This window comes from Ochlerotatus camptorhynchus, unplaced genomic scaffold (assembly GCF_037179485.1).
Source record: "Ochlerotatus camptorhynchus isolate MF236.1 unplaced genomic scaffold, CSIRO-AGI_Acam_v1.1 ptg000328l, whole genome shotgun sequence".
Taxonomy (NCBI): Eukaryota; Metazoa; Arthropoda; class Insecta; order Diptera; family Culicidae; genus Ochlerotatus; species Ochlerotatus camptorhynchus.
In genome coordinates this window covers 4,973,404-4,994,839 of record NW_027040816.1, presented here as the reverse complement: position 1 = coordinate 4,994,839, position 21,436 = coordinate 4,973,404, and the positions used below count along the sequence as shown (strand labels likewise).

The following is a 21,436-nucleotide window of genomic DNA, read 5'->3' as shown; positions in this document are numbered from 1 at the left end:
AGGCAGAGCCAGCTTCCTGATGACATATCTAAAGCCTGATATTTCTAAAATCATGTTCCAATGTTCCATGCCCTGCAGTAAAATTACCCCCTCACTATTAAATTTTCCTTGTTGTACGAACCCGAAGTTGGTACAAATGTTATAATTAATCATTTGTCATTTTACACGGGCTTCGAAAACCTCAAAACGAACTTTTGCCCCACCTTACTCTACTTTGAATAGAAAACGTTAATAATACCAATAAAACAGATCTCTTAAATCATATAGTTTGCTACTTCAATGGAGTATAATTGATAAATTTACCACATTTGTTTAAAGGAAAATTGCTCTAAATTTCTCAGATATTCAAGCTGGCTAAAAAGTCGGTTCATATTTTTCCTGTATAGTCAACATCCAATACAACAACTTTACTGAACAGGACTTAGTCATATTTCAACACGTGGCCCCAAAAAGTTTAAAGTTAGTAGAATTTTTTAAATTGTTTTGTTTATTAATTTACTTCTAATTTATTGAACACAACTGGATCGTACAAATTATCTTATACCACTTAGAGTTTGACGTCAAATATTGAGATATTTTCATCAAAGCAGTCTGAATATGGGACGTTAAAAAAATCGTTGTTTGTTGGCGGTAAAAAGTAACGTTGAACCTGTTTGTAAACGGGGATATCGGGTTTGAAATCACGAAAATTCTGGAGCACCCCCCCTCCCCTAGGCTGCCCCATTAGCTATGCCAATGCACGAACCAATATTTTATCACCGAATTGTCACAATATTCTTCATTGGATGATTATCTACATTCAATTGATCAATGAACACTATCGAAAGAGGATATTGCTTAGTAGCGAATTCGTTTATTATCGGGGTTAACACCAGTTCCAACCCAGTGCGAAACCGAACTTTTTGTCAGTGTGAACCTCAACCTGAGCTAGATTTTAAAAACAAACGAGCAAACTTACGTTTGTCAGATAACAAGCAGACCCAATCTTGATACCCGATCCAGGTTGAAACTGAATAATAAACGAATTCGCTATAAGTAAAATCTAGATAGAGCTGGAATTAGGGCCTAACAGCTTTTGTAAACAATGACTTCTCTTGGTGATTTCTAGAAATTTAAGGCTCGCTCACGGAAACCAACATCCTCATCGGATAGGGAAAGACTTCCTCTATCCGATGGTTAGGTTGGTCTGAGTGGACGTGCCTTGAATTCCTAGAAATCATCGATAGAAGTAATTGTTTACAAATGCTGCTACGCCCTAATTCCTGCTCTATCTAGAAATTTAAAAACTACGCGACAAACACACACAATCAGCAGACAGCGAAAGCAAAATCAACCGTTCTCTGGCAGAGCCTACTGAGCACTCACGTAGTTGAGACCAATAGGGTTGTCCATAATTAATGCGATAAACCAATAAAAAATCGTTAGCTTCCTATTGACTGTTGATTAAACTTCGTTAGATCGAAAATGTCGGGGCCTCCCTTAGCTCAGTCGGTAAAGGCGCAACAATAAAGCAAGTCCATGCTGAAAGCGACCGGGCTCGATTTCTGGTTCGATTTCGGGTTGGAAAATTTCTCGACTTCCCTGGGCATAGAGTATGATTGTAAGTACTTGCCACACAAATCAAACTAATACAAACATGGTATAAGCTTAGAAAGCTCTGAAGTAACAACTGTGGAAGTGCTCAAAGAACACTACGTTGAGAGTCGGCGTAAAGTCCCAGTGGGACGTAATTAAGCCAAAAAGATAAAGATGCTGCGGTTGTTAGTTTGAAATGCTAATATTTTAAGGTCAGCTCGAAGATCATTTGCTGGGCGGAATATGCGTTTTCCCTCACTAAATATTTGCCTTTACACCGTTCATTCATAATTAGTTGAACCACTTGACTTACACTGATGAAAAACTCCGTCCAATTATCGCTAATTAAACGAGGAACTGTTATCACACACCGATGGGAGGGAGTTGCGACGAAGATTGTCTAATTAAATGTAACGCGCTTGTGCACCCGGTTTGCAACACATTAAGCTTTAATAAGATAGCGAGAATTGAACTGAGAATGATAGTGAAATGTGCATTATTTAAACACTTCCAGTCATTAGCGTATTGATTGGCGTGGGAATGGCTTGGCAGGTACCTATGAGATATAGGCATGAATGAAAGAAGCTTGCAAGCAGAGATTCGGATCGGCATTTCTAGTGAAACGGTTCATTTTAATGAACTGCTCCAATTGTGGGGTTGAAAATTTGAAAATTGATTGATCAGCTCTCGCAGTCACGCACTATGATTGTTCTGCAACATTGTAAATGTAGGTTAATTTCTTTCAAATTTACTATCGAAGAGCCACGACAAATTATGGTAACGTATTTTTATTAGAAAACGTAGAAGGTATATACAAAAGTTTTTTTTTTGTCATTTTCTCATAAATTCGGCAGCATTTGAAATACATAAAAACAAATTATAGGTACAACAAACGTAAAACGGCTACGCTTGGCGTGGGGGAGCAGGACGAGTGGCTTCCGGTTCGATTCGCAAGGCACGTGGAATCGAAGGAGAACTCCACTCGGCCATCCCGTCGAACGCTAAGAATATGGGAGGTATTATCGAACAAGATTTCATGCCTAGTGCGAATCCTTTGGATTGTTAGCCGCTTGCTTGATCGTGGTCATGCATGTCATGTGGGTCAAGTATGTGGTGGAAGAAATGGAAGAATTAAGCCGGAAACGGAGAGCACAGGTCACAGGTCACGAGACAAGGAAACAGGGGAAACTTATTATGGAGACAGACTCGTTTAGTACCAGTATCCTCCGTACAGTCCTCCGTAGCGATAGTATGGGTAGCCGCCACCTGTTGGAAAAGGGATGAGAAAAGGACAATGTTTTAAAGCTAACCGCTCTGCAGACATCGGTAGAGACAACTCACGACCATATCCGTATCCGTATCCGGGGTATCCACCGTAGTATCCGCCGTAGTAGTTGGGGTAGCCGTAGTATCCGTAGCCGAACGAGGAAGCTCCCTTTAGGTCCTTGTCTTCGGAGCCAGCGTCCAGATCATCGGCAGGGGCAGGACCGGCACCAGGAGCGATCGGCTGCCGCGCCGCTGGCTGCTGTGGAGCTGGGATGGCGGACACGATGGCGAACAGGGCAACGACGGCGAAGATGATGGTCTGGTGGAAGGGTGAGGTTGTTGATGATCAGTAAACTGGTATGTTATTGGATCTAAGATCTTTGTTGACGTATTTATGAATATGATATGATAGGGGGTCCCTGTCCTTTGATTCAGTGAGGGTTAGGGCGCGTACTGGTTGGTCGAGGCAGATTTCATGTATGAGTAAGTGATCAACATTGCGTTTCATATTTCATCACATGTAGTTCAAAAAAACCTGAACGAAATGGGGCGCTTGCGAAGATCACTTGAAGATACCATATGACGTAACATCGATACTAATTGTTTAAAACACAAGGTTATTCTGCCAGAAATAAGTTAGGATAACATATTGAACAATGGTAAATTGTTAGTGAACAAATGTAATGTTGCATTGAAATACTTTGAATCGTCTTAAATTTAAACGTTCCCTCATTTCACATCCGTTGAACCATTTTGAACGGCCATCCCGTTGTGGGTATATCACATCATTGCTGATAATGTATCTATCTATATCTTTCCCGGTACCATGGAGTCAACAAAGTAAAAGAAAAGCTGCAAAATTGAGCACATGCGATACGACAATGAAGTGATGCTCGTTAAGAAAATACCCGGAGACGCTGTCTAGGAACTCAAGATCAAGGATAATGGACGTCGAAATGTCGTAGAGCACATATGAAATAACATGGAGGACTAGTAGCGACCAACAGTGACGCAGAGAAGAACAACGAGTTCACAAATAGGCAAGAAAATTGGACCGAAGGGTGTAGAAACAGCGAAAGTTGGTGAGATCGTTTTAAATTTTTAATTGTCATTATTGCTCATATATATAAAAAAAACAATGCTGGATGGGAGAGTGAAATAGTAAACTCCCTGTTGTTAACATCTCGTGGAAAAAGGGCGGGCTCTTCTCCACACTCATTGAGGTATCCTTCTGTCGAACAGCTCGTTTTTTGACCAATTGTGAAGTTACCTATCGATCCACCAAACCCGTTTTTGGCCCTTCATACAGTGACATGTTGAGGACAATCAGAAGTTATTAAGCTTGATCAAATCAAACAGTGAGGAGCACCCACTGCTATCGGACTTAGTTTCCGTGCTACAATGAGTGGTCGACAATTATCTTACATTATACATTATCATACATTTATGAATATGATAGGGGATATCCCCTAGCTTACGTTGGTAAAGGTACAACTGTAATGCAAGACCATACGCAACACCTGTGCCAAATTTGAACGTATTTAGTGACGATCTGGATTTGCGGGAGAATTTTAAGGTAATATTTTTTGCACAGAAGTCGAATCGATTTGCAGTCTTCGATAAAGTTATTTTCCCAGTCGAAGTCTCAGGTTTGGTAAAAATGAAAAAATGAACTAGTTTTTAAATTTAATAGCAAATGGATGGTTTCGCTCCGTTTTCTAAAAAAAAATTCCATACAAAGTTTGAAGTTCTCCCAAAAATCCAGATCCTAACCAAATTCGTTCAAAGTTGGCACAGCTGTTGGGAATCTAAATACAGATCGAAAGAGCAGTTGGGAGCATGGGGTTGTACAATTAACCGAATTCCCGAGGAATCCGAGGATTACGGCTGACGAACTGTTGGCCTATATCAAATCATCTAAAAACATGAACGCCCCAGGTTTCGACAACATCCTGAATCTGGAACTCAAACACTCGTGTTGGAAGTCAGCTAAAGTCAAACCCATCCGGAACCCTGGGAAGGATCCGTCCTCTCCTTCAAGTTATCGACCAATTAGCCTTCTCTCAGAGTTATCAAAACTGTTCGAAAGAGCAGTCTATCACCGGCTCCTAACATGTGCCGAAAAAAACAAATTGTTACTAGAGGAACAGTTTGGTTTTCGGAAAGGTCGTTCGACCGTCCACCAGCTGACTCGAGTAACAAACATTTTCAGACGGAACAAGTCTGTTTCGATAACATCTGCCATGGCGTTGTTGGACGTTGAAAAAGCGTTCGACAATGTCTGGCATGATGGCCTGGTGTTCAAATTCCTAGTGAAGGAGTTGGTTGGAAATGCTATCTAACATGAAGCTTTAGTGTGATATTTTATTAGTTAGAGAATGATCTTAGAAGAGGGTAGGTAGATAGTTCCGTTAGAGTAACATCCTGATAAGATCCCTGTATCCACTCATCAACAGGAGGTCTACCCTGTCCCTGAAAAATAAGCTTGCTGTCTACAAACAAGTCATCCTTGCCGTAATCGAGTACGGTATGCCAATCTAGGAGAGTTGCGCCAAATGCCATCACCTCAAACTCCAAAGGATCCAGAACAAGATCCTTAGGATGATCCTAAACATTCCCCCGCGAACTAGAAATTCTGAGATCGACCTCCTGGCTGGAATTCAGACATTAGAAGAACGGAGAGTTTTTATCCTGGAAAGGTTCAGAGACACCTGTGTGAGATCAACTTATCAGATCATACGTGATCTAGCACGTTAGGTTAGGTTATACTCGTAGTTAGGTTGTTTATCACTTTTTTCAATTCAAACATAACACACGTCCCAAGCAACAATTCAAGCTGAACAGTAAGACCAGAAGCTGATTATTGATTGATTTAAGATGTAAAAAGCTGAATAACATCAGGCTAAATATATAGTTGATTAATAGTGCGTGAAGCTAATTGTATCCCCATAATTCAACCTCAATAGGTTAGCTGATCTAAAGATTGAACAAGCCTTATTTTAGCTTAATACTACTCCACAAATCAGCAATGCACTGCAAATATTGTGATAGCCTGATTTGTTAAATGTAGTCAGCTGCACTCGTTGCATTTCTGGCATTTTAGTTCTTCTATATTCACTGCCTACCTTTCTAATCCCAAGCAGCAGCAGCAGTAGAGACAAGGTAGATGAGCGTTTTAGGAATAGCTCCTGGTAATAGCTCAGTCGGTTAACAACGTCCCGGTCTCAGTCACGCGGCATCTAGTTTTTTTCGGAGTTTTTTTTCCGCCCGAGCGGTTTTTTCACCCCCCATTGGGTGCCCCAAGTGACCAGTGTGCAACAGAGGAAGTGGAATTCCATGGGCCGAGCCCCTTGGAGTTGCCATCCAGCTTTAATTCACCCCGGTAATCCATCCGGTCGTCAAGCCATTTTTTCATCATCGTGCCGACCCACCAACACCAACATCACCACCAGCAGCAGCAAACGGACCATCTAGCTGCACCGGCTGATAGGTTGTTTACAACCGGCATAAGTATTAGACAATACATTTTGCAAGTCCATTGCCTCCCTATTGTAGTTAAATTTTGCCTCGTGGCGCGTGACTCTGTCTCTCACCCCTGGTAGGGGAGTATGGGTCATAGTAAGACAACTTTTTGCAAGTAGATATAAGTTTTTTTTTTGTTTTTTTTTGTTTCGATTTTTTTTTTTTCTTTTTGATTTGTTCGTACGTCGGGCAAAAAATTTAATTACTAGTAATTAAAATTAATTAATTAGTGAAGGTTTTAATTTTTTTTTTCCTTCTTAAGTGGTTGCGCACCGCTTTTGCGCAACACTTATGGCATCTTCCGATGCCTACGTTACGCGAACCAGATACTATGAACCGTCTTCGAAAGGACCATGGGTTGTCTTTTTTCGGCCCAAAAATAAACCTTTGAAAACTCTCGACATAACGAGAGATTTGCTGCGTAAGTATCCGGGAATCTTGGTACACAAAGAAAGATTCAACAAACTGCGTGTAGAAGCACCGACTTATGATGTGGCAAATAAAATTGCTGATCACGAGCTTTTTAGTGTTGAGTATAACATCTACATCCCTTCTCGAGATGTGGAGATAGAAGGCGTGGTCTCCGACGCGAGTCTGACTGTCGAGGACTTGAAACATGCCTCGGGAACGTTTAAAATCTCGACATTCGCTACCGCGCTAGTGAAGATACTGGATGTAAGGCAACTGCATTCAGCATCTTTGCTAGACGGTAAAAAAGTTTATAAACATTCAGACTCGTTCCGGGTGACTTTCGCAGGTTCAGTTCTCCCAAACTTTGTTAAAATTGATGGTGCTTTTTTTCCGGTGCGGTTGTTTGTACAGAGGGTATATAATTGTACCAACTGCAAAAGGCTGGGACACTCGGCCAGCCATTGCGGCAACAAAACTCGTTGTGGCAAATGTGGTGAAAACCACAAAGAGGATTCTTGCCACAAAGAATCAGTAAAATGCGCTTACTGTGGCGAGAATCCTCACCCCTTGCAGGAGTGCCCGATGTACAAACAGCACTCCGATAAAGTGCAGCGTTCAATCTCTGGACGCTCCAAGCAGACATATGCTCAAATGTTGAAGGCTGCATCAGCCGTCCAAGATGCAAACCAATTTTCGGTTTTGTCAGTTGAAGAATCGGACTCTGACTCATCCGATGAAGGTGATTCTACGGTGGTACACGCACCTTCAAAAATGGACGGTTCCTCAAAAAGAAAATGCCCCTCCCCGAAAGTGCGCCGTAAGAAAACTAAAGTCACCTCCAGACGATTGCCAAATTCCCAGGGTAATGGGGATGAAAAAACAAAACCGAAGGCTCCTGTTGATCCAATCCCTGGATGCAGCAAGAATTTTCCGCCATTGCCCAACAAAGATAAAAAAAATAAAAAAGCTGCTCCTCAAACTTCTCAAAAGAAATCCAAGTCCGAACGAGGTTTGCTAGCTTTTTCGGACATTGTGGAATTCATATTAAACATGTTCAACATACAAGACCCTCTAAGAAGCTTAGTTTCTGCCTTGCTTCCAACATTAGAATCATATCTTAAGCAATTGACTGTTTCATGGCCCCTCCTTGCATCAATCATATCTTTCGATGGATAATTCGTCGAACGAGGTTGAAGATATGATCACTGTGCTACAGTGGAACTGCCGTAGTCTAGTGCCTAAACTAGACTCGTTCAAATTTTTACTTCACAATTCTGATTGTGATATATTTGCTCTCTGTGAAACATGGCTTTCTTCCGATAAAGAACTCAACTTCCACGATTTTAACATTATACGCCTGGATAGAGACGATTCTTATGGAGGAGTACTTTTAGGGATCAAAAAGTGCTACCCTTTCTACAAAATTTCCCTTCCTGCTCTATCCGGCGTCGAAATCGTTGCTTGCCAAATAAATGTGAAGAACAAAGATCTTTGCATAGCTTCAGTATACGTTCCACCAAGAACCTCCATTAGCCGTAGTCAACTCTGGAATCTAGTTTCGATTCTTCCATCCCCAGTATTAATTCTGGGTGATATGAACTCCCATGGTACTGGGTGGGGCGATCTATATGACGACAATAGAGCGGCTATTTTTTACGATTTATGTGACGATTTCAATTTGACAATTTTGAACACTGGTGAAGCGACACGTATAGCAAAACCTCCGGCTCGAGAAAGCCGACTCGACCTATCTTTGTGTTCAAGATCGCTATCATTGGATTGTCAGTGGAAGGTTATCAATGATCCCCATGGTAGCGATCATTTGCCAATCATCATTTCAATAAAGTGTGGCCCTCACTCTGCAGAACCATCTCGGGTTCCATTTGATCTTACAAGGAACATCGACTGGCAGAAATATGCAACGGCGGTGACAATCGGTGTCGAATCAATAGATGCGCTTCCACCATTGGAAGAATATCGATTCCTCGCCGATTTGATTTACAAAAGCTCACTGGAAGCACAAAAAAGAAAAGTTCCAAGTGCACCCTTTAAAAGGAGACCAGCCACACCTGGTTGGGACGAAGAATGCACAAAATTGTATGTAGAAAAATCTGATGCTTTCAAAGCTTTTCGTAGACACAAAACCTCCACTTACTTCGAGGAATATTCAAAGCTTGAGACAAAGCTGAAACAATTAATCAAAGCAAAAAAACGCGGTTATTGGCGCAATTTCGTCGAGGGACTCTCACGAGAAACCTCAATGAACACCTTGTGGAGGGTGGCTCGCAACATGCGTAACCGCTCATCTTTCAATGAGAGTGAAGAATACTCCAACCGATGGATATTCGATTTCGCTAAAAAGGTCTGTCCGGACTCAGTTCCAGCACAAAATATTCTTCGAGAAGCGTCTCCTAGTGGCGGCTCTCTGGATAGACCATTCTCAATGCTGGATTTCTCTATGGCTCTTCTTTCATCGAACAACTCCTCACCGGGAAGCGATATGATTAAATTCAATCTTCTGAAAAATCTCCCAGATATCGCTAAAAGACGCTTGCTAGATTTATTCAATTCCTTGCTAGAAAACAACATTGTACCGCCTGAATGGAGACAGGTCAAAGTAATAGCCATTAAAAAACCTGGCAAATCAGCGTCTGACCATAACTCATACCGTCCGATTGCTATGCTTTCGTGCATTAGGAAATTGATGGAGAAAATGATCCTTCGGAGACTCGATCACTGGGTCGAATCAAATAACTTGCTATCAAATACACAGTTTGGGTTCCGCAAGAGCAAAGGAACAAACGATTGTCTAGCGCTGCTTTCCACAGATATTCAACTGGCCTTTGCGCACAAGGAGCAATTGGCTTCAGTATTCTTGGACATTAAGGGGGCTTTTGATTCAGTTTCCATTGAAATTCTGTCAGACAACCTGCACAGATGTGGACTTTCTGGAATTTTAAATAATTTCTTGTACAATTTGTTGTCAGAAAAGCAAATGAACTTTTCCCTTGGACAACTGACAACTTCCAGAATTAGTTACATGGGCCTGCCCCAAGGCTCATGTCTCAGCCCTCTTCTTTATAACTTTTATGTCAAAGATATCGACAACTGTTTGGCAGAACAATGCACGCTAAGACAACTTGCAGATGACGGTGTGGTTTCCGTAAGAGGTCCACATGCCGTGGACTTGCAAGGACCATTGCAAAATTCCTTAGATAACTTGTCTTCTTGGGCTATGAATCTAGGGATCGAATTCTCACCGCAGAAAACTGAACTGGTAGTGTTTACTCGAAAGCGGTACCCAGCCCAAATGCAACTTAATCTTTTAGGCAGAAACATTACTCAATCATTGTCTTTCAAGTACCTTGGGGTCTGGTTTGATTCAAAGTGCACTTGGAATGCCCATATTACGTATTTGAAGCAAAAATGTCAGCAGAGGATCAACTTTCTCCGTTCAATTTGCGGCACATGGTGGGGTGCTCATCCGGGAGACCTCATAACGCTTTATAAAACAACTATTCTCTCTGTTCTAGAGTACGGCTCTTTCTGCTTTCTCTCGGCAAGAAAAAGTCACCTAATAAAATTGGAACGAATTCAATATCGTTGCCTGCGTATTGCTCTAGGCTGTATGCACTCAACGCATAACATGAGTCTCGAGGTTCTGGCAGGAGTAACACCCCTCCAGAACCGTTTCTGGGAGCTCTCTCTCAGAATACTAATCAAATGCGGAGTGACAAACACACTTATAATTGCTAATTTTGAAGAAATTCTTGGGCTGAACACACAATCTCGATTTATGAGAATCTACCACCACTACATATCGTCGGATATGTGTCTTCCTTGTTATACTCCAGACCGTGTTCACTTCACCAATCGCAGTTCCTCAATTGAATATGATCTGACCATGAAACAAGCAACTCATGGGATTCCCGATCAACTTCGACCTATTATTATTCCGCGTATTTTTACTGAAAAGTACCAACAAGTCAATTGCATGAAAAGATATTTTACAGACGGGTCCCGTCTCAATGGATCCACTGGCTTCGGTGTCTTCAATGAAAACTCTAGCGCCTTCCGCAAACTTCAGGAACCTTGTTCCGTTTTTGTTGCTGAGCTGGCAGCAATCAACTTCGCATTGGGGATGATTTCCAACATGCCCGCAGACCATTACTTCATCTTCTCGGATAGTCTCAGTTCCATTGAGGCTATTCGGTCGATGAAACCAAGTAGGCACTCATCTTATTTCCTTTCAAAGGTAAGGGAGCAGATGTGTGTGCTGGTCGAAAGATCATATATGATTACCTTTGTATGGGTCCCCTCACATTGCTCAATCCCAGGCAATGAGAAGGCGGACTCTCTCGCAAAGGTGGGCGCGCAGGAAGGCGAATTGTATGACAGGCAAATTTCACACGATGAATTTTACCATTTAGTGCGTCAGAGTACCTTTTCGAGTTGGCAAACCGATTGGGACACTGGAAATCTTGGACGGTGGTTACATTCAATTATTCCTAATGTTTCTTCGAGAGCGTGGTTTAAAGGCTTGGGCTTAAGTCGTGACTTCATTCGCGTGATGAGTAGACTTATGTCCAACCACTACTCGCTAGATGCTCATCTCAATAGAATAAACCTCGTGGACAGCAACATCTGTCGGTGTGGAAACGGTTACGATGACATCGAACACGCAGTTTGGCAATGTACGGATAATGACGCCGCCAGAGAGCGACTTTTGAATACCCTCGAGGCCCAAGGAAGACAACCCTATGTTCCTATCAGAGACGTGTTGGCAACCCGTGATCTCTGCTATATGCAGTCCGTTTATGTTTTTCTTCAAATGTCTAGTATAAGAATTTAATTCCTTTTGTCTTTTGTCTCTCTTTATTAGTTTTTGTTTGTCTTGTCCCCCCGTCTCGATGAGTCTCATCGTCGCCCACTGGTCACCCACCACAGCCGGTCGAACTCCGGACGAAGCTAGAACAGCACTACCGTTCATACTGGCGACAACGCTCTGATGAGACAACGAAACCCTACCCCAAGCTCCTCCCCTGATCCTATCCTTCAAAAATGTACCCTTCTAACCTCGAGTAAGCCGCGAGTAATCGGCCCAACTCCTACTAGACATAGAATTAAGTGAATCTTGTTACACACAGTGAACAATGAATTATCGGCTCCGTAAAGCTAACGCGATTGAGCCTTCCAAATAAACGAACTAGATAAAAAAAAAAAAAAGTAACTCTGAGTAACTCGCGTTGTTCAACACCAAATACACATAGCAACCGATACTGTCAAGCAATGCTTAACCGGGAAGATCTTTCGGCAATGGAAGGGCAATTGCACTTTTGTATTGCACGTGTACGAAAGTAACTATAAGCTGCCGATGACGTTCGAGTACTGCAAACATTAGCAACCGCATATTACGGATTCTGATGGACGATCTCAAGGAGGATTCATGACAGTCCCAGAGGGGATTCTGTACAATCCCTGGGAGCCTTCCAGTCAATCACAAAGGGGATTAATGACAATCTCAGTAGAGATTCCGAACAAGCCTAGGGGGGATTCTTGACAATCCCAGTGTGGCTTCCCAACAATACACAAATAGGGAATATGAACTAGCCCAGGGAGGATTTCATTCAATATTTAGGGGATTCATGGCGGTCAAGGAGGGATTCCAATCAATCAAGTCAAGCCAAAGGGGATTCTGGACGATCCCAGTATAACAAAATGAGATTTGGCTAAATATAGATTATCACTGATGTTGTAGACGATGAAAATTCAACCGGTTTCTGTTCACCCTTTTTCAACTCGTGTCTATTTATGTCTTTTTGCAGGAGTATCAGGGAAAACAACGGACGTTTCTGCAGAGAGTTGACCCTAACTTTGACTTTTTCTAGCTAAATATTATCTGAGATTATCTTATATCTCTCTTCCGTTATGAATGCTTGTAAATAAAATTTTGCTAATCACGGTGCACCGTAATTAATAATACAGTACTTGTTCGCTAACTGGGCTAAAAGCGCAGTACAGTTAGTGAATTCCACTCGCTAACTGGGCTGACTTGTCAAACGTCAAAAAACACTGAGGGGAACTTCGATGAATTGTTTGATCGACGTTAAAAAAAATAAATGTGCATTGAATTGAAGCAGTGTGAAGTTTGTTATTGTCATTTTCACAGCATTCAATTTCGCAAGTTTAGAAAGGCTTAACGCTTTCGCTAAAAACGCATTAAAGTCCTGATTTCAGCGTGAAATAAAAAAAAAAATCAAGTTAATTTATATTAACACTTAATATTCCATTCGAATGCCCCTAACTTATTTTCACAACGAAATGTCAACCTAAATGTGACGTCTATTTTTGACGTATGGCCGCTTTTTAACTGGGCTACAGCCCAGTTAACGAACGCCCAGTTAAAAAGCAGACCAGTTAGTGAACAAGTATTGTAATAATTATTAATGATGAGTTTCATCATGTCAGGCATGTAGTGCAACAAGATGAGAAACCTCTTTGAAAGATTTTGTGAGATTTAGTATACATTTTCATGAGTTCAAAATAATCTTCTGAAAACATTTGGTCAAATTCCAACTTCATTGGTCTTGAAATCACACCACAAAGTGTTTCCTACACGGGAAATTGACCAGAATTATCATTTCCCGATTCCCGGGAAACAGTTTTGAAAAAAGAAAAAAACTATGCTAAGCATATTTTTTATTAAAAGTGAACCCACAACCTACGATTTCCTTGTCGAAGTCCAAAGCAATTTGTAAGGGAACTCTGAAAATACTTCCCGTTTAAATTGGAAGACGCCTCCAGGGGAAGCCAGAAGGACTTTTGGGGAGATATGATGAAACTTCGAAGTGAAGTCGGAAGTGTCTACCGGGAGATGTCAGAGGAATTTTCGGAGTGAAATAAGAAGATGTAACCAGTTCGATTTTGTTTGCTAACCTGGTTAAAATGTCATATTTAATTATATTAAAGATAAATCGTCCAGCTCAAACCTTTGTAGGGGTAAGAGGTGGGACCATCATCACCAGAAAGAAAAATCAGGTGAAGTAGTAGTAAACCACCGTAAGGAAAGCTAGAACAAACTTCCGGAAAAAGTTGGAAAAACTTTTGGGAAAATTGATAGAAATTTCCGGAGAAAGTTTGACGAATCTTTAGGAAATCTTCCTGGCGAAGAATCTTCTAAACGAAACCAGTAGACGTTTATGAGACAATCTGTGAGAAATTCCCGTGCGAAGTTAGAAGAGACGTTCATAAAAAGTTGAAAGAAATGCAAATTTAGGCAGCCGGATGAAACTTTTAGAATAATTCAGAATAAAAAACTTCCGGGAGTAGTCTGAAGAAACTTCCATGCAAAGTCGGATGAAACCTGACAGAGAAATCATAAGATTTCTTCCCTTGGTCAAAATCTTCAAGGGGAAGTTGGAAAAAACTTCCAGAAAGTGTCGGAAAAATATTCCGGGGAAATCCTGGTGAAGTTAAAATTTTAATAAATAACTACCGTCAAACGGAGTATCTTTGAAAATGCGGGTAACTTTGATAGTATGATATAAAGATTACATTTACTCGCTGTGCTTTTTCCAAATTAGAAACATTGGTTTCATATTGTAGCTTAGGGTATTTCCGTTGATATCGTATGTAGTTTTTATATAGAATGTGTTACATATGTTAAAAACATATTAAAAAACAATTTTCGTGTTTTTCACCTTTTTAAAAAGCACTCAAACCATCAATTATAAAATGTTTTTCCGATACAGCCATCACAAATTCAATGTTGTATTCTTATTGCTTATGAAGTTTTCTGATTATATACTCATTCAAAGTTTCAAATGGGGGAGAGGTAGCTCATCGATTCTTCCGGTTCGCCTCCTAGCATCGTGCTATAAGGTACCAGGCGATAACCAGGGTAGTTGATCGATAGCTCGATGACGTCATTTCGTTGGCGTCTGCTATGGGAAATTCTCATAGCAGGCGTTGACGATGGGACGTTGTCGAGTTGTTGAATAGCAACTATCGTGCTAACTCACCGATTACCTGTTTATCTGCCAAATTTGGAAAGACGTCTGCATTGAATTGTCTCATATAATAATATTCCGCCCACTATATCACAATAAATTGCGAGTAGCTGAGTGGAATGGAGATAAGTTAAGGATTGGGTACAGGACCAAGTCTCCCCTGGGTGGTGCCAAAAGATGAGCGCAATAGAATCATCAAGTTGCCATAAGGCACGGAATGAGACTATTGCATGGCTGGGTAGTCAAAGTCTTCCATTCGTTAGTCATTTCAGGTGGATTAGAACAGGTTTAGGTGGGCGTTGGCCAGATTTGGATTTTTCAGATGTAATCCTGGATAGGACCCTGTCATTGAACGTCGCGTGAAAGTGGAACTTAATGAAGGCCTAAGTACTTTTTCGTAGTTTTTAGTTTTCGGATTTGAATGATCGTCGGTTACAGTGGCCTGCTTACTGAGCAGAAAAACGTGGTCCCAGGTCCTTACATATCAAAGAGATTTATGGTAAAATCGCTTGTGTATCGTGTATTTTGCGAAACTCGTTGTTGTCGTTGGTTCCGGGTTTGAATGGATACACAAATTTGAGCAACGGTATTATGTGATATGATGGGCTCGGTGGCCTTAGAGCAACCGTTTTTGCTTACTGAGCAGAACATCATGAGTCTAATCTCAGGCCCATCCACATTCAAGATTCGTCAATCGTTTTATTTGTTAATATGACTACATGGTAATAACAGCAACTCGGTGATTAAAAAGGTGCTCGTCTGCCTAGTGGCAAACGTTTTTGCTTACTGAGCAGAAGACCGTGGGTTTAGTCCCAAGCTCCTTCGCGTTATATGATCGTTAGGACATCAATTCAGCTTATCGTTTACCAAAACGATGCTGCAAACCCAACCCTCTTATCCAACATCCCAGTGATTCCTCGTGGAAGTGCAGAGGTGTTCTCGGCTTCCATCAAAGCGAGTGTCATGTCAACACAATCCTTCCCATTCCTTTCTTGACCTGTGTTCGGGCGCGGCCGGCGCTGGTATTGCCTAATTTAAGATCACCAGTTTTTACACATTGAGGATGATTGCTAGTCCCAAGCATCGTCTATTGGTTCTCTGTGTAATTACAGCTGATCTGGCAGTAACAGAGTAGCAACCGTGGGCGGTCAATCAAGCTCAAGCTCAAGCAATATACTTATTCAAAGTTTCAAATTTAAAGAACTAAATTGTTTAAGCTTCATTAATTTTTTTCTCATTCATCGATCATTATCAAAGTAACCCCAAATCAAAATACTGAAGTTCGGTCACAAAACTAAAAAATAGTGCAAATGCTTTAATTTTCGTTCACCATATTACTAACGAATTGACGCTTGGATCCTCAGTCCTTGTTTAAAAAATATAAAATTTGAAAAACATTAACTGCTGTTTACAATATTTACAATATCAAGACCAAAAATTGAAATGGCCTCAACTCCATTTTGTAAACAAACCTTGTAAGGCCATTTTCTCGCGAACCGAAGTCCGCCAAGGCAAACCAACAGAATGAGCAGGTAGGGGAAATTCTCCTCTACCCGATTCTGGTTTAGGTTTGCGAATGTAGGTTTCGGTTCGCAAGAAAATGGCCTCACAAGGTTTGTTTACAAAATGGAGTATACTTTAAAAAATTATCAATGTTACCCCGTTTTACGGTACTCTAAATTGTAACTGGTCACTGGATAAACATATTTCCCGATTCCTGTCAATTCCCGGGAAGAGTCTTCAGCTGTTTTCAGATTCCCGGGTAGCTAGAAATGGCTGGGAAATGGAAACACCAACACCACTACATCACCAAAAACTTTAAAGACACTACACTTTTGGCATCGATCCCTAGGAAGCAAAAGAGGCCTAAGAATCCCGTGGTCTGGACAAGAGCCATCTAATTTGGATCTTTTAAGGGGTTTCCTTGTGGAGTCCATTTTTCCATCACACCTCGCAATTTCAAGAGCACACAACTCAAGATCTACGAGGTTTTTACATCTGCAAATTTCAGACATTGCTTGCTTCTCCGCAGCAAACAGCAAGTAGTAGTTTTAACTACGTGCATTCAGAGAAACCTTAATATTTTTACATGTGAAATTGCGAACTGTAACACGAAAAAGGACGCTACAGGGAATCACCTTAATGAACGAAAACTTAATCTTGAAATCAAAACATTCTGTCGATTGTTTGAACATCATTTGAGGAAAAACATTGGACTACTTTGTTTATTTTTGAGTAAATATGAGTAACTCAAATTTATGCGCAGTTGCCTTGCCTCTTGATTTAAATGGTTAAAAACAATACATTTTGCAATACTATTTTTACCGTAGTTAGTGAATAATTACGTTGAAAATTCAGTACAAACGGTAAAATCACAATTTTACTTTGAATTTCATGCTACAATATAGAAAAAAAAATTACATAGGACGTTTTGACTAGTTGTACATCGGCAATGTTACATTGGCCGATTTTTCTCAATGACATAATCAATGAGTGTTACATTGGACGTTTTGTTCTAAATGATACTAGATTCCCTTTCTCAGATTTCAGAACAGAGTACCTTCCTATGATTAGCCCCGGTCCCTTTCAAATTGTATCATTATTTACGTACGGTCCTTATATTTGAAATGACGTTTCACATTTATCTAGCGATGGCCGATTTTCATTCGAATAATCGATTAACGAACCGAAAAATAAAATATTTGTAATCGGTTATCATGCCGATATAAGCATTAACTTCTGCAGAGGATCATCACCGATCGTTTCAAACATGTGCTGCACTCTCATTGGTGGAAAAATGACAGCACAGCGAACACAAAATAATCGATTAGTTGTTAATCGAGTAATTAAAAAATGGGATATCTCTGTTTATGGTGTGATTGTTTTGATAAAAAAAAGTGCGCAAAATTTCATCTCTACCGAGGGGACAGCAAAACCACAAAATTACCTTGCATAGGGGGTATGCATTGGATGAAAGGGACCGTGAAAAACGACACTTCTGACAGTTTCATCTTAGTATTCTTCTTTGATGTTAGGCAGTCCAAATGTCTGCAGTAACAATCACGTACATGCTAACTTGAAAGTACTCATTAATGAGTAAAAAAAAGACCCATTTTGAAGAAAAGTGGCTTAACTCATTAAAGATTAAACAATTTTACCCATTAATGAGTATCTGTTACCCATTAATGATTAACAATTACTCATTAATGGGTAACAGATACTCATTAATGGGTAAAAAATTTACTCATTTAATGAGTTAAGCCACTTTTCTTCAAAATGGGTCTTTTTCAACTATTAATGGGTACTTTCAAGTTAGCGTGTATCCATCTCTTCGAACTGTACATTTGACAATTTTTGACTTATGATTATCTTATCTGTTTTTGTGTCACATACAATGATACAAGAGTAATAGCATAGAGGTAACTCCAAGACTAGTAGGTCCCGAAGAAAAGTGCTCAAGTTTTTGGCTCAGCTCTGGTACTATCTTCGGTCCCCAGCTAATCGATGCACCCCTCGAAACATAGGAAAATCCATGAACCCCTCATTTTATCTGTCAAACTTTGATAGAAAATCAAAACAAACATAGTGTAGTACTAGAATTTCGACTAGAATGGGGTACGTTAATCGATTTGCTTGGGACCAATAGGCTACACGGATAGAAATCTCCTTATACCTTTTGGAAAATTTCCATTGCTGATTATTCATAAATTGTATAAGTCAACTAATAAGCAGACGCCTTGCAAAAAGTTAATAAAGATCATGTGTCAAATGGAATGTATAAGCGGTCACACATACCTTTTATACATTCTAATAGGACATATGTGGTTTGTCTTATGGAATGTACAAGGCTGATGCTTTGGCAAAAATGTATAAGTGAAACATGAATTAAATAATTGATTTTCGTTTCGTGTAGTCAAGTAGTGAGCCAATTTAAAATCGATAGTTTCGTATTGATTGTTGGTAATAGTTTGTATCGATTAACTCGATTTGTTTACATATGTTACTTAGAACCTTTTGAAAAGTTACGCGAGAATTGCTTTGGAACTGGTTCGTTTTCTGAGCACAACGATATTTTTTTCGATGCCATAGACTTTCATCTCGATATTTAAATCAAGATTTGAAGCAGAATACTCACTTAACATTTGAAAAGGCCCTATCAACTTTTGTAAGCGAGAATTATTATATTAACTTCACTGTTGACACTAAACTAACAAATTGACAGCTTGCTCCCATACAAAGTCCTACTAACAATCAATACGAAACTAACGATTTTAAATTGGCTCACTACTTGACTAGCCTATTGGTCCCAAGCAAACGATTAATGTATCCCATTCTAGTCGAAATTCTAGTACTACACAATGTTTGTTTCAAAATTTAATCAGTTTTGGTACACTTGAAGTATTTTAAATAAGTGTGATTATATTAGCACCCCTCGGTGGAACCTCAGGTGGAACATTGTATGGGAGCTGCCAATTGGGTTATTTAAGGGTATTGAGGTAAATACATATTCGTTATCTGCATTAAAAATGAAACCGAAATCCAAAATTTCATCAATTTTGCTACACTGGAACTTTTTTAAATAAGTACGATTACGTTAGCAAAAATCGCCATATTAGCGCCTCTTGGTGGTACTTTGTGTGGGAGCGAGCTGTCAACTAATAGATTTAGTGTCAATGATCAAAAATTTAAATCTTGATTTAAAAATCTAGATGAATGTCTACGGGATCGATACAAATATCGTTGTGCTCAGAAAATGAAGCTCCATCAGATGATGATAAAAATCGGTATATTTTTCAAAGTTAAACAACCCAATTTGTTAGCTATTATTCTGCTTTGAAACTTGTTTTAAAAATCGAGATGAAATTAAATGGGATCGAAAAAAAAAATTAATGCGCAGAAAACGAAGCTCTATCAAATGATTTATAAATATTGATTTTTTTTCAATATTAAAGAGAACTCAATTGGGTTCTTGAAAATTTCCCTAAAATTCTCTTCAGAATCTCCTTTCTTAGAAATTCCTATGGGATTCTTTCTTAGAACTGCACGCAGGAATCGATTCCCTGGAATTTTATTCAGAGCTCTTTTGAAACTTTCCTCAAAATTTTCTTACTTTTTCATATGCCTTCAGAACTTCTTTTCACTTCTTGCTAGAATTCCATTGGAATTCTCATTAAAATTCCTTTGATTTTTCATCAGCATTTCCGTGGAACTCTTTAAACAATTTTCCAGGCAATTTGCTTTGAATTCAATTTAGAATTTCTTCACCATTCTCCTTATTGGAAATCCACTACCTATGTCATTGTTTAACTAGTTGGTTTTCACAGTTTGTTTATTTCGCTTTAACTTCAATCAAACCATCTGAAAATTGCACAGCTTTTATTTACAACTGGGAATGACTTTATTTACAGAGTATTCAGCATTTTTTGTCGCCTAGCAAACGCTTAATGGTTGGAACCATTTCCTAGCATTTGTTTAATATAGGGGAAATGTATGTAATGTCGGCCTAAGTGTCCCTAATTTGGGCCCATACATAAATTCAGCAATCGACTAAATTTCAATAGTAACCAAAAATATCCATTAGTACCGTCCCAATGAGGCGTTCATCTAGATACAATTGATAAATAGCAGATTTTTAACGATGGGCCCAATAATAGATCCATAGGCCAACATTAAAGCCATTTCCCCTATTAAATGATTTTTTAGAACACCTTGTGGATTGTAATTTAACAAGTTCTAGAAATTTTGAGCTTACGCAACCGTTTTCTTATTTCAATTCATGTTTTACTGTTGCTTGTTGGACTACCCCAAAAGTGTGATAAAAGTGCATATTTCCTTCAAAATGTCTTGTCATCGGCACACTCATTTCTTGCTTCATAAGGAATAAGTGCGCTGGCAAACACCCAGACAACAAGACAGATACTCGCACTTTTTTTAGAAGTACAATCGCAGTTTGCAGTTTGATAGGAATGCGCAATATGATACTCATTATCCTAATAAATGCGATAGATATCTGTGATTCGAAAAATTCTGCATGGACAGATAAATTCTTCGATTCACTAGCGGGAACCGTAAACCAAATTTAGCTCCACCGTTCAAAACTAGAGACTGCAACGCTCTGGTAAGCGACGAACACCTTATCCACCTATTGCACTATTTCTTCCACTTGGTAAACTTTGCTATCACCTATATTGTTTTTCCCAAATTTGTTTTCCCCGTAACACTCACAGCTTTGAACGATGCCATTTTTGCGATGCTATTGGTAGGTTGTTGACTGGATTTGTTGCACTTATCACAGCGAAGGGCTAGAGCGACTTGTGGAAGTCTAAAGTTTGTTTTGGCGCTTGAGAACTGACTGCCGATAAGCGGTTTTCCGACCGTTTATATAGCTGAAAGCGGGAACCCACCGGGTACCCCTTAACCATCACTACACCACCACTAATGTACAATTACTATAGTAAATTTGCTAGTAGTAATCATAGTTCTAACGCTCGTTCTCTCCCCCCTTTGCAACCATCTTTCCGAAGAGCGCGCGCGCGGTCAAGACTATCAATGATAATGGTGTGGATCAAAACGGACGGTCGGCGGGGCAGGGTGAGAGGAAACGATAGTGAACGCGATGATTTGATTAGACGATTACCGCGCGCGGCCCGGCT

The 21,436-nt window shown here is 40.0% G+C and overlaps 1 protein-coding gene across 2 annotated transcripts; it reads right to left on the bottom strand.

The window, feature by feature from the left end:
• Positions 1-2,349: 2,349 nt before the first annotated feature.
• Positions 2,350-21,116, bottom strand: LOC135708183 (uncharacterized). 2 transcript variants are annotated; one of them, XM_065230190.1, is made up of 3 exons: positions 21,009-21,116; positions 2,917-3,160; positions 2,350-2,841 (listed from the first exon to the last, which is right to left on the bottom strand). In XM_065230190.1, the coding sequence occupies exons 1-3, from the start codon at positions 21,024-21,026 to the stop codon at positions 2,786-2,788; spliced, it is 318 nt and encodes a 105-aa protein (XP_065086262.1). In that variant the 5' UTR covers positions 21,027-21,116; the 3' UTR covers positions 2,350-2,785. The 2 variants fall into 2 exon arrangements, with proteins under 2 accessions (XP_065086262.1, XP_065086263.1); XM_065230191.1 differs by having other exon boundaries at positions 2,920-3,160.
• Positions 21,117-21,436: the final 320 nt, after the last annotated feature.